This window comes from Myxine glutinosa, chromosome 10 (genome assembly GCF_964187855.1).
Source record: "Myxine glutinosa chromosome 10, kmMyxGlut1.1, whole genome shotgun sequence".
NCBI lineage: Eukaryota > Metazoa > Chordata > Myxini > Myxiniformes > Myxinidae > Myxine > Myxine glutinosa.
Window position 1 is genome coordinate 30257359 of NC_136270.1, and position 17267 is coordinate 30274625.

Genomic DNA, 17267 nt, shown 5'->3' on the forward strand with positions numbered 1-17267 from the left:
GAGAAAGACTGAATTAAAAATTAGAACGTGGAATTGACACTTTTCATTCCACACCAGATACACACTTTTCACCAGATTACACACTTTTCATTACATACCACTCTTACTAATGCACCATCTTGTGTGCTGACTTTGCAGGTAGGGTATTCCCATTAGGAAGAAAGTTGCATATATCCATGTCAGATTTGGCTAAAATATGAATCCGTGTAAAATTCCCCTTCATTTGAGCCTAATTTGAAGTCACTATGACAATTTTGAAAAATTTACCCCTGCGACCCCCCAGGTATTTTTGGACGCATCTTTGATTTATGCAAATTACGAAAGTTGCCCAAGGATATCGTAAGGGCAACCAAACTGAATTTGTTCTAGGACCCCATATGAGTACAAATCAACAAAAAAACTTCATTGGATAGAACATTTCTCGGTTGGGTATTGAATACATAGAAACGTCAAACCGACTATTCACCACCATCTCTTATCTTCCCCCATCCAAAACCTTGATCTTTTCTACCCCTGCTAATTTCACCCCAAATCCACTTTTTTGAAATACCGACTTCTTACCTGGAAGTCCTAGCAGTGTCCATGTGTTTTATACCTACCCCACCCCCCCCCCCCCCCTTTCCATGCCTCCTCCCCTCCCCCCCCAGCCATTTCCCTCCCACAGATCTCCCGATGTCCCTGTTCTCTGATGTTGTACTTGTGTGCTTCCCTCTCTCTCCCCATCTTGTCTCCCGCTCCCTTTATTATATATTTTGTGTGTCCGGTTTTTTTTGTGTGATTAATGTTAGCTCTTACACGAGCCTCGATCTTGTATACAAAAAAAAAAAAACTTTTTGGGGGGGGGGGGAGGGGGAGCAACCCACCCTCGTAGACCCCCTTAGGGCCCGATTTTTTCTTAATGCTGTGAACAAACTTTGGTACATCACGGGTGATGAAGGTTGTGGTCAAGTCTCATCAGGATTGTGTGTAGTTTCAGAGAAGAGAGCAAATACCTATTTTGGGGTGGGTGGGGGGTAGGGGGGAGGGGGTTCAAACCTGGACCCGCTTTGACCCCCGTTAGATCCCCTTAGACCCTGATTTTTTTTAAATGCCGTGAACACAATTGACTTGCAACATACCAAGTTGGTTTGGGCCTTCAGAATTTCCAATGGGACGGCCCCATTTGGGCTCTTTGCGCCCACGTTTTCTGTAGTGGGAATGACCACAGTAATCCTCATTGCAGGTGAAACTCGGTTCACACACACTCACCTCCCGCGCCATTCCAGTTCCTGCCTACACATACTACACACTTGGACAGTTCTGCACAATGTCAAATATTGCTCTAGAAACTCCCAAATGGTTTGTTATAAAAAACACAAAAGACAGACAGAAACAACACGAACACGACAAACCATTTAAAATGAATAAACGTTTCTGGCTTATACCTCTTAAAAATACAACGTATTCCACACAATGCTGCACGTCCCGCTCAAAACACCATTCAACTGGAACGGTACTCAGTAGAGAGCATACCTTCACCTGGTTGGCCTCAAACACTCAATGGTGAAGAATCACTTTAAAAATTCTACCTGCCGGATCCGGATCTTCACCAAAATTGAATCTATTCTTCCTCGTCACACACTCAACCTGCGCAACAAGTTTCGTCCAAATCCATCCATAACTTTTGGAGATATCCTGCTATGTATAGTTTTTGGTCCCATCTCCCAATGGTGAAGCATCACGTAAAAAATTAAATATTCTCATATCCGAATCCATATTCAGATCTTCACCAAAATTGAATCGAATCGTCCTTGTCAGACACCCAACCCGTCCACCAAGTTTCGTCCAAATCCACCCATAGGGTTTTGAGATATCCTGCTATGTATCGTTTTTGGAGCGATCTCCCAATGAAGAATCACTTTAAAAATTAAATAATTCTCATATCCGAATCCATATTCAGATCTTCACCAAAATTGAATCGAATCGTCCTTGTCAGACACCCAACCCGTCCACCAAGTTTCGTCCAAATCCACCCATAGGTTTTTGAGATATCCTGCTATGTATCGTTTTTGGAGCGATCTCCCAATGAAGAATCACTTTAAAAATTAAATAATTCTCATATCCGAATCCATATTCAGATCTTCACCAAAATTGAATCGAATCGTCCTTGTCAGACACCCAACCCGTCCACCAAGTTTCGTCCAAATCCACCCATAGGGTTTTGAGATATCCTGCTATGTATCGTTTTTGGAGCGATCTCCCAATGAAGAATCACTTTAAAAATTAAATAATTCTCATATCCGAATCCATATTCAGATCTTCACCAAAATTGAATCGAATCGTCCTTGTCAGACACCCAACCCGTCCACCAAGTTTCGTCCAAATCCACCCATAGGTTTTTGAGATATCCTGCTATGTATCGTTTTTGGAGCGATCTCCCAATGAAGAATCACTTTAAAAATTAAATAATTCTCATATCCGAATCCATATTCAGATCTTCACCAAAATTGAATCGAATCGTCCTTGTCAGACACCCAACCGGTCCACCAGGTTTCGTCCAAATCCACCCATAATTTTTGGAGATATCCTGTGCATCGTTTTTGGCGCTATCTCCCAATGGTGAAGAATCACTTTTAAAATTCTACTAGCCGGATCCGAATCTGGATCTTTAGACTTTACCAAAATTGAATCGATTCTTCCTTGTCAGGCACCCAACCGGTCCACCAAGTTTCGTCCGAATCCATCCATAACCTTTTGAGATATCTTGTTCACAAACAGACAGGGATGAAAACATAACCTCCATACACCTTTGGTGACGTAGGTAACTGGAAGACACAATGCTATCTTTCCCTCGATGGTGCAATACCTTCTCCAATTTAACATTGCCCGGGCAAAGTGACAGCGCACTTGTGCTTCTGGCTTGACTGAGAGTGAGTGGATCCACAAACTTCCACTGGTATTGTTAGATAAGCATCATCATAGACACACAGCTTGATGTTGGCCTAACCTAACACTATCAGGTAAGGTAAGGTGGCTGCCTCGAGATGTCAGGCCCTGAGTTCACACCTATTGACATGTGACACCATTTTTGATTTTACGTGGTGACGTCACGTGGAATGGCTGCATCCTGCTTTTTGACAAAGCGCACCTTTAAGTGAAATAAAACGTGACGATTTTACCTCGTACATGACGTTACATAAATTTATCTGTGAAATCGTTACCGCCGTTACACCGCCGTTAGTCACGTGGCCTGTGACGTAAGGTAAGTGGCGTACTTTCGCCCGTGAGGATTTCGAGACGTTCAGGCAGGGTCAGTTACGAATGGTTTGAATGGTGTATTGTGGTGTATTGTAGTTTAGAAGTGGATGGCCGTGGGGACAGAATAAGGAAGGCCACGTAGTACGTGATGGAGGATCGTTTTTACCTCACGCAAGGCGCTTTACCTCACCTCACCTCTAATTGTCCTGATGCAGATGGTGAGATTTCTACTTTACACCATTTGTCAATTACCTGTCGACACGTAAAACGCCATTCACTTCACAGGATCGCTCCGCTCCATGTTCTGTTTGATTCCTCGACGGCAAAACAAACTGCACTGCGGAGGAGGGACTAGTGAATGATGATGAGGGATCGATGACGTGAAGCGGAGGGAGTAATGATGGGAGGGATGTGTGGGGATCAATGAAGGAGACGATAATTGGGGGAGGAAGGGGTTTAATGTGGGAGGAAAAAAAACTGCTGATGAATGAGAGAAGAACAAAGGAGAAGACGAGAGGAAATGTTTAACGAGAGGGAAGGAAATATGGCGAGGAGGAGGAGGGGGAAGAGGAAAAGGCGGATAAACGAACAACAAGGACGGACATTCACAAGGCTCAGCACCACGAACCACGACCCACAAGGGAGGCCGTGCTCTGGTCGAGAATGGACAAACAAGAGGGAGAGAAACCTGGGGGCGGGAGATGGAGTAGATGGTGATAAGGGGCCGATTAATGACAAGAGGGGGGAGGGGGGTGAGTCGTGATGAGATTATGATGGGGGGATGAGTGGTGGATTATGATGGGGGGATGAGTGGTGGATTATGATGATTGGGGGATGAGTGGTGGATTATGATGAGGGGGGGATGAGTGGTGGATTATGATGAGGGGGGGATGTGGTGGATTATGATGAGGAGGGGATGAGTGGTGGATTATGATGAGGGGGGGATGAGTGGTGGATTATGATGAGGGGGGGATGAGTGGTGGATTATGATGGGGGGTTGAGTGGTGGATTATGATGAGGGGATGAGTGGTGGATTATGATGATGGGGGGATGAGTGGTGGATTATGATGAGGGGGGGATGAGTGGTGGATTATGATGAGGGGGGGATGAGTGGTGGATTATGATGAGGAGGGGATGAGTGGTGGATTATGATGAGGGGGGGATGTGGTGGATTATGATGAGGAGGGGATGAGTGGTGGATTATGATGAGGGGGGGATGAGTGGTGGATTATGATGAGGGGGGGATGAGTGGTGGATTATGATGGGGGGTTGAGTGGTGGATTATGATGAGGGGATGAGTGGTGGATTATGATGATGGGGGGATGAGTGGTGGATTATGATGAGGGGGGGATGAGTGGTGGATTATGATGAGGGGGGGATGAGTGGTGGATTATGATGAGGAGGGGATGAGTGGTGGATTATGATGAGGGGATGAGTGGTGGATTATGATGAGGGGATGAGTGGTGGATTATGATGAGGGGGGGATGAGTGGTGGATTATGATGAGGGGATGAGTGGTGGATTATGATGAGGAGGGGATGAGTGGTGGATTATGATGAGGGGATGAGTGGTGGATTATGATGAGGGGATGAGTGGTGGATTATGATGGGGGGGGGGGGGGATGAGTGGTGGATTATGATGAGGGGGGATGAGTGGTGGATTATGACAAGGGAAGGATGAGTGGTGGTGGATTATGACAAAGGGGGGATGAGTGGTGGTGGAGTATGACAAGGGGGGCGACTGAGTGGTGGTGGATTATGACGAGGGGGAGTGAGTGGTGGTGGATTATGACGAGGGGGAGTATGTGGTGGTGGATTATGACGAGGAGGAGTGAGTGGTGGTGGATCATGACGGGTTGAAGGGGGGAGGGAGTGGAACATCATCATGGGGGGAAGGGTAGTATATGTAGATCTTGACCAATGAGGGACACAGGGATGACGAGGAGTGTTTAAAGGGTTTCGTTTATGGCGCCGTTGAAGATAAATGGGTTCATGTGCCGAGTGAATGTGTTTACGGGGTTTGTTTGAGTAAATAAGTTATTAAACTGGCTAAGGGGTTGAAACGAGAGCGTTACGCGGGTTGAGGGGTTGAACCGGGCGGTCTGCAGGTGACGACCCGGGACGCGCACTGGGAGGGACCGCGGAAGGTGTCGGTTTGTGTGTGAACGCTTCGTGCCGCCGGTCCCGGTCCCGGGTCTCTCGTGTCGGCGCAACGGACTCGGAACTTCCTGCTTTACCGGATAACGTCGTCAGGTCGCTTCATCGACACGTCCATGACATTGCTTTGTCTTTCGTCGCGCTTTTGTCTTTATTTACCCCTCCTCCGTCCTCCTTCCTAGGACAAAGGCCGCGATGACATCGACGTCTGGACCGGTACGCGGGCCGTGCCCCGTTCTTTGTCGGGTTCGCTTCCTCATGCGGCCTAGCTCGGCCCGTCGGCCTTGGTAATGACTGGCACCGACGTTGTAGGTCTTCTTGCCGTTGCTCTCGCAGCCCGATGATCCCCCTAATTGAGTTTGTTTTGGAAAGGGGGAGGAGGGGTTGGGGTGTGTGGGGATCACAGGCAGCAGATGGCCGGGCAGGGTCTTTGTGTCGCCGTCTGGCCGACCCGACTCTCCTCTCCTCTCCCTGTCATGTCTTCACTCGTGTGGATGACTGGACCGGTTACTGAGCTTCTTGCCTTGAGGAGTTTGAGCGTTTCGTGGTGACCTTCCTGATTCTAAAAAACTACATCATGGTTTTTGACATCCATTTGTATTTACCTGTGCTCCTGCACCTTGCTATGTTGCCTTCTCTTTTTCCCTACCTCCACCTGTTTGCAGAATCCCTGACCGCATGGATCTGTTAACATCGCCATAGCAACGGAACATCTGAGCCCCCCCTTTCTCCCCCATCCCTTCCCCCTCCCCATTCCCCCGACCTGTCCCCTGCTCTCTTTGACCCTACGATGGGCCAGTGCATCAGCCACTGCTGTCACAATTCTCGAGATTCCTCGGCCACGCTGTCTGGGAAAAACGACCAGGGATCCTCGAGACCCCCGAGCCTTCTCTCGAGGCCGGCGGCCGGTCCTCCTACGACGCCAGGCAAACGAGACTCTCTGCCATTGACTCCTAAAGAGTGTGCCCACTCCCAAGTGAATGGACAAAAGGGTCCATCAGTGGATGGCACAAAGGTGTGTAAAATCGGTTATTAACCGCGCCACTGGAGGTGCACGGAGGTTATGTTTTCACCCCTGTCTGTCTGTGAGCAGGATGTCTCAAAAAGTTTTGTACGGATTCGGACGAGACTTGGTGGACAGGTTGGGTGTGTGACAAGGACGAAATTATTAAATTTTGGTCAAGATCCGGATCTGGATTCGAGAATTTTAAAAGTGATTATTCACCATTGAGAGATAAGAGGCAAAAAACCATATATAGCATAAAATTTTATATATCAAGTTGTGGAAAAGTTCTAACAAAACTCGGTGAATGAACAAACTGATTCAACTTTGGTTCAGGTTCGAATCCAGATCCGGCCTATCGGTGAGATACAAGACGTAAACTGTTCCACCTGCCAGAGGTGTGCAATCTACCGAGTGTCGTTCTAGGTCTAGTTTATTTTGAAAACATTTTTATTGAGATTTTAAATCTTTTTTTTCCAGAGACCTCCCTGTGATGCTTCGCCTGACCCCCCACACTAAACAATGCCTGACCCCCATGCTAAACAATGCCTGAGCCCCACGCTAAACAATGCCTGAGCCCCACGCTAAACAATGCCTGAGCCCCACGCTAAACAATGCCTGAGCCCCATGCTAAACAATGCCTGAGCCCCACGCTAAATAATGCCAGATCCCCATGCTAAACAATATCTGAGCCCCACGCTAAACAATGCCTGACCCCCACGCTAAACAATGCCTGAGCCCCACGCTAAACAATGCCTGACCCCCACGCTAAACAATGCGTGACCCCCACGCTAAACAATGCCTGACCCCCACGCTAAACAATGCCTGACCCCCACGCTAAACAATGCCTGAGCCCCATGCTAAACAATGCCTGAGCCCCACGCTAAACAATGCCTGAGCCCCACGCTAAACAATGCCTGAGCCCCACGCTAAACAATGCCTGAGCCCCACGCTAAACAATGCCTGAGCCCCACGCTAAACAATGCCTGAGCCCCACGCTAAATAATGCCAGATCCCCATGCTAAACAATATCTGAGCCCCACGCTAAACAATGCCTGACCCCCACGCTAAACAATGCCTGAGCCCCACGCTAAACAATGCCTGACCCCCACGCTAAACAATGCGTGACCCCCACGCTAAACAATGCCTGACCCCCACGCTAAACAATGCCTGACCCCCACGCTAAACAATGCCTGAGCCCCATGCTAAACAATGCCTGAGCCCCACGCTAAACAATGCCTGAGCCCCACGCTAAACAATGCCTGAGCCCCACGCTAAACAATGCCTGACCCCCACGCTAAACAATGCCCGACCCCCACGCTAAATAATGCCTGATCCCCATGCTAAACAATGCCTGAGCCCCACGCTAAACAATGCCTGAGCCCCACGCTAAACAATGCCTGAGCCCCACGCTAAACAATGCCTGAGCCCCACGCTAAACAATGCCTGAGCCCCACGCTAAACAATGCCTGAGCCCCACGCTAAACAATGCCTGAGCCCCACGCTAAACAATGCCTGAGCCCCACGCTAAACAATGCCTGAGCCCCACGCTAAACAATGCCTGACCCCCACGCTAAACAATGCCTGACCCCCACGCTAAACAATGCCTGACCCCCACGCTAAACAATGCCTGACCCCCACGCTAAACAATGCCTGACCCCCACACTAAACAATGCCTGACCCCCACGCTAAACAATGCCTGACCCCCATGCTAAACAATGCCTGACCCCCATGCTAAACAATGCCTGACCCCCATGCTAAACAATGCCTGACTCCCACGCTAAACAATGCCTGACTCCCACGCTAAACAATGCCTGACTCCCACGCTAAACAATGCCTGATCCCCCATGCTAAACAATGCCTGACCCCCACGCTAAACAATGCCTGATTCCCATGCTAAACAATGCCTGACCCCCACGCTAAATAATGCCTGACCCCCACGCTAAATAATGCCTAACCCCCACGCTAAAAAATGCCTGACCCCCACGCTAAACAATACGTGACTCTGTGAATGAGAGCAATATCACATTTTAAAAATGTTTCAAATCATTTTCAGATTTTTTTTTTTTTTGTTGCGGAAGGGGAACTAGAAGGGAACTTTTTTAACCTGATGTCAATGAGAAAGTGTCGCCTTTTAGCTCCCTCCAAATTTCACAAACCTCGAGTTGAACTTCTTGATTTATCCTTATACACAAATGCCCTATTGTAGCTTCTAAGGAATGATTTAAACGGTGTCTCTGCCATTTTGTTTTTACAAATTCAAGTGAAAGCAAGGTCGTTCTAAGTTGACATGTCATCTTGAAGGGAAGTCCAATTTTGCTGAACCCATGAAGATGAGGTCATGTGACTGTGGCTCCAACACCTTCCTCCCTCCCTTTGGCACTCTGGCAACCCCCCCCACCCCCCCAAAGCATCACATATTTTGTTCATTCTATTTACTATTGATTTACTTACAATCTCTCTTGAGGGCCACATACTCCTTTGCATCCCCAAGACTCACCTGCGTACAGCATGTCCGGTTGGTATGCTGTCCTTTAATATAACGCATTATACCTTCTCAGTTCTAAGACGGGATAGTACAGGTGTACCATATTTACCGTTGAGCTTTCAAGTCGAGGTTTGACTCTTGGCCAGACTATAAACGGTCGAATTGCGTGCTGGAAAGGCAGCTGGGCATTACGTCACAATGTGTGCCACCCATATGGTGGACATTACGGTGGCGACCTGTCTGCTAGTATTAGTTGATAGATGTTTATGATCCTCGGGCTGGTAGGATAGCCCAGAGGTATGCACACTGAGCTGTCCAGCCTGGTTTAGAATCTCTACGCTGCTATAAACACTCATTGATGATTCGCATGCACGGTGCCGCCCATCGGAAGGATGTAAGCCGTATGACCCGTCCGCCATCAATGGTTGTTGGTGGACATTAAAAATCCCATGACCATGTCTTTAGTGAAGAGTGGGCAAGTTATCGCCAGCACCCTGAACAAATTATAAATTCTTGCCACCTTAAATCAAACGTCAGGCCTTGCCACCAATTTGTGAAAGGTTAGGGGCAAAAACCTCCCAGACAGACCCCAAAAGGGGGTGAGAGTAATTATTTTTGCACAATTAGTTGAGGCATTGCTTAAACCCTTTTAAAGTGTGGACTTTGTTATTCACCTGGCTGATTAACTCGACTGATAGTGAAAGAAGTGTGTGTTTGTGTGTTCCTTGTTATTGCTGCTTAATCAGCAATCCCACACCGAGACCAACATACGCGTGCAGACCAAGAGATGCCAGGATATCGAAAGAAATTCAGACGAAAAGGAAGTGCTACTTGGCCTGTCATAATAACATCCCAGGATTCCTTGTAAATCATGGTGCCCACGATATCTCGTGGTTTATACAGAAAATGAAAAGCACATAATTATTTATTTATTTGTTTTTAAAGAACATTCCATTGCCAGAACAATATGGGTGCACACAATTTAAAGGGGAAGTGAAGATTAAAGGTTTTCCTCTTATTATTATTTTGCAAAAATAAGGTAAAAAGGAACAAGGTGTTGCGGAAAGGCAGGCAAGAGAGCCCAGGCGGTGAACATGCTTCCGTTGTATTATTTCTACCTGTCTAAAGGACATCTGTAGCCGATTCCTCCCATTTCCACGTTCTTATCCAATTCACTTTCAAACTCATGTTTTTACGGCCACTACCATTCCAGGAAAAGTGATGCATTATGCTCTCCCACTATTAATATGACTCTTTCACTATCTAAACTCTATCACTACCGGTATTAATAACTATGTTAAATACTCCTGCTCTCCATTTTTTTTTTTTTTATTTAGAGCTCGAAGGCTCTCGGAGGAGCTGGTTGTACACATACAATATCTGGGACAGGACATTAATAAAACATAGGAGTAATTTTCCATGGACTATTTACATCAGGAGGCAATGGACAAATCAACACGCAGTATTTGAGATTTGAAGGCAGCATCCCACCATCGTGAGATTTTCGCTCAGATGGGAGCTACAAACAGACCAACCACTGAACAAGGTTTCTTTTCACTTTTGCATGAGATCCAAATTTCTAAAGAGATTCCTCACCATTGAGAGGTCGGGCCAAAATTGATATATAGCCCGATATCTCAAACAGGTATTGACGGATTCAGACGAAACTTGGTGGACAATTTCGATGTGTGAGAAGGAAGAATGTATTCGATTTTGGTGAAGATTCAGATCCGGATACGAGAATCTTTAGTGATTCTTCACCATTGAGAGTTGGTTGACACCTGGTGTTGCCTTAGCGGTTAGGGTGCAGGCTTGGGATCCTAGGATCCTGGGTTCGAATGCCGGTCGATCGCTGAATTAACACCAGGGGGGTTGACTCAGCCTGTCATCCTTCCGAGGTCGGCAAATTGAGTACCAGCTTGCTGGGATGAATGATCCCGGTGTGTACCCCGATTTAGAATAGGTACACCGTATCCCTGCGCATCGTAAGAGCCGACTAAGGGTTGGCGTCAGGAAGGGCATCCGGCCATAAAAACATTGCCTCAAACAGGGAACCATGAGGTCACGGGGCCCGCAAGGCTAACCCCCGCTCTAGCGGGGAAAAATGGCTTTAAAACGATCATTCATTAATTCTTCACCATTGAGAGTTGGGGCCAAAAACGATATATAGCCCGATATTTCAAAACGGTGTGGACGGATTACGACAAAACTAGGTGGATGAGTGGGTAGGTGTCAACAACAAGCAGATTCATTTTGGTTCAGCTCCGGATCCAGATCCGGCCTATCTGTGGGATATAAGATACGTAAACTGGTCAGCCTGGCGGAGGTATGCGCTCTACTGAGTGTAGTTTTTAAAATACAAATTTCATGGCGAAGCCTCCTTGAACAGTACCAGAAAAGCTTCTACGCAGTGTGAGAATGAAGAACGGATGGTGTGAGGACAGGGGAAAAACAAAACTGAGATGTGAAGAAGGATGAGGTTCTGGAATCAAACTCTTGGTGTATTTGGACATGTAATGTGTAGGTGGCCCATCGTCAACTTCTACTCCTACTTTAACGGCCAAGATTATCCTACCTTCCTTGTGGGGTCGGCCGGGTGAAGCTTGGACCGAGTCTTCACAAACCAGCTGACGAGTTATGGCAGGAATTTGTCCATGGTGCCGGCGATAGCTCGCCTGCTCTTCACGGAAGACACCGTGGGATCTTTAACGTCCACCAACGAATGTCGCAGATTTTTTTTTTTTTTTTTGTATACTGAATCGAGGCTCGTGAAAGAGCTAACATTTACTTCACAAACAAATCGACCAGACAAACAAAACGCACAAAAAGAGGGAGCGGAAAACAAGATGGGGAGAGAAGGGGAAGCACACAAACACAACACTTGAGAGCAGGGAGATGTGTGGAAGGGAGAGGGCTTGGGGGGAGGAGGCGTGGGAAGGGGGGGGGGGGGGGTGGAGGGAGAAGTATAAAACACAAGGACACCAAGGACTTCCAGGACAGAAGTTGGTATTTCAAAAAAGTGGAGATTCCTTGTTTAACGTTCATCCAAGGGACGGCGCACACATTGATGAATCCCACTGCCTATCGAACACCGGGCTGACGGTTTATAGCAGGGTCGGGATTCGAACCCAGGATTGGAGAGTTCATGTACCTCTAGGCCATCGTGCCAGGCCAGTGTAGTGTTCGCACGTAGTAATTCTACATTTACACCAGGAATTTGATGTCATAATTCTGTGAACATTCATGTTTTCTTGCTACTGTTGATTTCCCGTTCTTTTCGTGGGGGAATTGTGTATTTATTTCGAAGGGGTTCAAATTGATGTCGTGACATGAACATCGATTTAGTTTTTAATGTTGTCAACCTCTTCTTCCATGACCCAACTCCACACACAGCTGGAACCATCGACGCCGATCGCAAACCTGGACTCTACATGTTTGGATGACCGGATTGCGGCGTTGTTCGCTCGTTATTGTGATCCCCATGAAGATGCTATTCTGGCGGACGGAATGGAGCGTTTTTGCAATGACCTGCACGTCGATCCTGCCGAGTTCATTGTGCTCGTCCTTGCCTGGAAGTTCCAGGCCTCGGCCATGTGCCGTTTCATCAGGTGGGCGCACTGATTGGAAGGATGTTATTGTGGTTATTGTGGTCGCATGGCCCTGGGCCTCAATCCCAGCTGAAACTCATCACCCAAAATGGCATCGGGTGCAGTGAGAGCAGGAGGCATTCATTGCAAAATTCAGGGGAGATTATTATTATTATGACTTTGTAGGAAGCGCACGGCTGCTGGTTGCATCATTGCTGGGAGCACGGCTGTGTCGCTGATGTAGTGCCCCCTATTTGCAGTAAGCTTTAGCCATTACTCATTTTGCCGACTTCAGAAGGATGACGAGCTCAGTCAACCCACCTGGAGTTATGTAACGGCACGACAGGGGTTCAGGCTCAAGACCCTAAGATCTCAAGCCAACCACCTTAACACTTTGCCAACACCAGACTTGTTCAGGATGTGAACCTGGCTTTCCAACCAGTAACGTGGGCGTCTGAATCATCCCGCAGTAGGTTTTTGGAACGGAATGTTAGCCGCATTCCAAATTCCCAACTTAAGTGTAGCTCGGGTTGACCACTTCCCATAAGGACCATTGCTGTTATGCAATTGCTGTGGCATGACGTCATAGTCCTCGAATAAGAGATTGGATGTCATGACAAGTTTGTCATGGACTCTTTCCGAAACATCCTCGTATTTACCGACTCGTGACATGCTTGCATCGTCCGATTTGTACGATCTATATCAGCTCGTTATTTGCAAATGACTAAAAAGAAAAACACCGACACTTCCTGAAATCTAGTCACTGATTATTTGGTTTAGCGTCCTGCTTGCCAAACACCTGAGCCTTGCACATTCAAAAGGTATTTGTCAGTTTACTCTCCTAACTGTGACTCGGTGTTCCTTTTGGCAAAATGCGAGTTTTCCTCACCTGAAATGACTCGACAGTTGATTTAAAGAAACTTCCAACGATGGGATTTTCATAATCTGATGTCCGAGGCCGTTGACCCTGTGCAAGCCGACCAACAAGCATGGTCAGCGGAATCATCGAGTACTGCGGTGTCGTTTGCAGGTCGGAATTTATGCACGGTTGTCGGGCATTGGGCGCCGACGGCACAAAAGCAATCCAGGCAAGCTTCCCGGAACTGCTGCGCGAAGCGCGCCAAGACGACGCTTTCAAAGAGCTTTACCGCTTCACCTTCCAGTTTGGCCTCGACGTCGACGAAGGTATGCCGAAACGTGATATTTGTTCCCGACAAAGCAGAGTCTTCATCCAGGTAAGAATGGGGTCTACGTGGATCGGCGGAACACAGAGCTCTGGCAGGAAATGATGATGGCATCTTAATCGTTGAAAAAGCGTGACTTTGTCTTGTCACTGTTGCTCTGTCTGTACGGTTTTTGTGACAACGCAGTCGGTGAAAGTTGCATGACTATGTTGTAGCACGTAAAATGGTTTCCTTGTTCAAATACCATAAATCTATCGTCCGTAACACCCAATTCTCCTCCCTTGCCACCTATAACCTTTCAAGGTCAAAGGGCATTGCCTCGAGAGATGGCACTGCCTCTATGGCGTCTGGTCTTTTCTCAACACCCACCGCCGATCTTGGAATGCTGGCTCGATTTCCTGTCGGCCAATCCAACGAGCATTCGTGGAATTTCACGCGACACCTGGAACATGTTCCTGAACTTCACGCAAGCCATAGGTTCGGACCTCGACGGTTACAGCGAGGACGAGGCCTGGCCGAGCCTTTTCGATGCTTTCGTCGATTGGGAGCTGAGGCGGCGCCGACCGACGGCGGTCGCGGACGGCCGCGCGGCCTCCGGACAAGGCGGACAGGACGTGGACCCGATTGCCGAAACGGACGAAAAAGCCACAGACGTGAGCGGCGCCGGGCTGCAGCAGGGTTGACGAAGGCCCTCGTTCCACCTCGTGATTGGATTCTTTCACGCCATGAAAATCCTCCGCTCTCCTTCGCAGGCTGGCGTTTTTCCACCGCAGCTCTGCTATATGTTTACATAAAAACGTGACGGATGGGGAAAAAGGCGTTTCCAAATTGGACATTTCACGGTGGTTGTCGCTTGCTTGTTTTATCATCACCGGTCAGGTTTTATAAACTCACTGCTGCCTTAGACTACCGGATATTTAAATAAAAAAGACTTCACCCCCTTCAGGTTATTTTTACAGAAATAAATATTCGAGAATCTTTCCATTGCTGTGTCTCTATAACTACCACCATTGAAAAAAAAAAACAATTTGTTTTTCAAGAACGTATTCAAGTACAGCGTTTGTTCAACACCCCTCGCTCCCCCTCCAACTTCCTGCCTTTTTCCCGGCCAAATGCGCACTAACCGGTGCTACACGTGCGTCGGCGGTAAAATGTGTTTATTTGTAGTTTTTTTTTGTTTTTTGTACTGTATTCCATCTTTGACAAGTCGAAGGTTGGTTTCAAATTGCACTCCAAAACAAATTATTGCTCTTCTGCAATAACAGGACCGTCGTATGATTTCGGTCCGACCCAAGTCGAAAAGTACAGGCCGCCGATCGAAGCGCGCTGTCACAACAGAAATCGTTTGTGAGAAATGTCCATGATTATTTGATTCTTTTTTCCTTTTATCAGATCGATTTGAAGGTCGTTTGACCGTATTTGTGACTTCAGTTGTGAGGACTGGTTCCTTTCAAAAAAAAATTGATATTCCAAATGGCTTCGATGAGGCCTTCGACCGTCGATCAGACTCGGTGCGCTTTCCGCCAAAGTCGGTGGAAATCGAACGAACGTTTATTTCCATTCCATTGTGCGTAAGACGAAGCAGATACACATTTTGAAGAAAACGTTCTTACGGACGATTGCACTGTATTAAACCGTTCAAAACGTTTTCTCTGTCCTGAAAAAGGTAGACGCAGGCACCTGTGCTGCCGGATGCTTCTCTCCGGCGTGCTTCAGACGGACACGTGGTCGTACGAGGAAAAGCAGACCTTGCCCCCCCCCCCCCCTCCTAAGGTTGGTTTTTATTTCGATTTTGAGAGCGTTGACGAAAGGTTGTGTTTCTATCTGCCTCATTTGCTGCTGCCAATGTGAAATGCAAATGTCTCTGCGGAATTATCGTTCGTGTTCCTTTTGCCTGTTTGTATGAAACGTATAGAACTGTAAACGAGACCAATCTGCATCTAATGATTAACGGAGTTGTTTGCAGTCAGCCATTTTTAAAAAATCATTTACACATCCGCTTTCAGACGTCCAATGACGGACGTTTCACGGCGTTTAATTCGAACAAGGGGAGCCTTTTGTTCGTGCACAAACCTGTGGCCAACACGAGGCCGTTTTGTTATTAAAAGAAATTTCCCAAGAACATTCGCTGGGTTTTTCGAACTTATTTGCACGATGTTTTCACCATAGTTTGTTGAAACGGAAAATGGACACTTTTTCATTGCGGTTTTGCTCAAGGTTGTGAATGATTGTCCCCCACGTGGTGCAGACCTTCTTTTCTTTCTTTTTCATTGAGATTGGCGATTGTAAGCCTGATAGCTTTGTGGTTAAGGTGCCTGGCCTATGATCTTGTGGTCTTGAGTTTGAGTCCCTGTCGTGCCGTTAATTAACACCAGGTAGGTTGACTCGACCTGTCATCCTTCCGTCCAAAGCCGGCAAAATGAGTAGCAGCTTACTGGAAACAGGGGGCACTGCATCAATGGCACAGCCACACTCCCAGAAATGACACAACCAGCATCTTCATGAGGCCTATGTTTCCAATATAGTGCTTAAGGAAAGACCTATACCTATCCCAATCTTTGTGTCTGATGCCTCCCAGGTCTTAGCGCATCAGCTTGTCACATGTCCCTGACCTACTTTGATCTGGGTCTTGACTTTGTGTCATGAGTAGTGACATGTTAAACGTGTGAACGACACAGCTCCGCACCGATTCATTATGGTGATTATGAGCTTATTGAGGATATGCATGCCACGTCAAATTATATGCGTTGCCCAAATATGGTGAGATCTTGTCTGTGGCTATGAGAATGTCTCGAGGGCGAAGACAATATTGTGGATATTTGGATCTTGAACATGTGCACGTACTATCATGTATAATACAGCACAGACACTATTTACGTCCACCACCAAAGGTGGATGTAGGTTATGTTTTCACCCCTGTCTGTCTGTGAACAAAATATCTCAAAGTTGTGGTCGGATTCGGACGAAATTTGGCAGAGATGTGGCGTATGTGACGAGGACAAAATTATTACATTTTGGTGAAGATCCGGATCCGGCTAGTAGAATTTTTAAAGTGATTCTTCACCAATGGGAGATAGGGCCAAAAACGATACATAGCAAGATATCTCAAAAAGTTATGGATGGATTTGGACGAAACTTGGTGGACCGGTTGGGTGTGTGACAAGAACAAGCCGATTCGATTTTGGTTCAGGTCCGAATCCAGATCCGGCCTATCGGTGGGATAGAAACCATAAACTGTTCATCCTGGCGGAGGTATGCGCTCTACTGAGTGCCTTTCTAGTTATGGCACGTCTTGGCCTGTTCACAGCATTATGGCAAAAGCAAATGTTTGCTTGTGCATGATAACACAGAATGCCATGTGCTTCTGTGACTATTTCAAATTGAGCCACGAACCCAAATGCTTACAAAACACAACAACTCTGTCTACTGTCCACCACCTCTCTGGTCTTGCACTCTCTACTCTTTCCGTGCTTTATCAGCCCCCATCCCTCGCCCCCCAGGTTTATACATGGTGTACACAGTCTGCCATCAACCCCCTTCTGGTGAAACTCCCAAAATGTTCCATTCATTCATCCCCACCTGTGAAACCAACTTCCACGTTCTCATCAAAGTC

At 47.2% G+C, this 17267-nt stretch overlaps 1 protein-coding gene across 6 annotated transcripts; it reads left to right on the forward strand.

Moving 5' to 3' along the window:
• The first annotated feature begins 3218 nt into the window (after nt 1-3218).
• On the forward strand, nt 3219-15778 carry DCUN1D3 (defective in cullin neddylation 1 domain containing 3). Of its 6 annotated transcripts, none has more exons than XM_068127359.2 (5): nt 3219-3455; nt 6058-6407; nt 12277-12491; nt 13501-13655; nt 13958-15778. In XM_068127359.2, the coding sequence occupies exons 2-5, from the start codon at nt 6183-6185 to the stop codon at nt 14335-14337; spliced, it is 975 nt and encodes a 324-aa protein (XP_067983460.2). In that variant the 5' UTR covers nt 3219-3455; nt 6058-6182; the 3' UTR covers nt 14338-15778. The 6 variants fall into 6 exon arrangements, with proteins under 6 accessions (XP_067983460.2, XP_067983458.2, XP_067983457.2 ...); XM_068127357.2 differs by lacking the exon at nt 3219-3455 and adding an exon at nt 5155-5939; XM_068127356.2 differs by lacking the exon at nt 3219-3455 and adding an exon at nt 5165-5679.
• The last annotated feature ends 1489 nt before the right edge of the window (nt 15779-17267 follow it).

What these genes read in the sequence shown, in the direction of transcription:
- DCUN1D3 (XM_068127359.2), top strand. Translation starts at nt 6,183, where the DNA reads ATGGGCCAGTGCATCAGCCACTGCTGTCACAATTCTCGAGATTCCTCG. An exon ending in CATCAGTGGATGGCACAAAG is followed by an intron (nt 6,408 to 12,276) that starts GTGTGTAAAATC and finishes CTCCACACACAG; the next exon opens with CTGGAACCATCGACGCCGAT. An exon ending in TGGCCTCGACGTCGACGAAG is followed by an intron (nt 13,656 to 13,957) that starts GTATGCCGAAAC and finishes TAACCTTTCAAG; the next exon opens with GTCAAAGGGCATTGCCTCGA.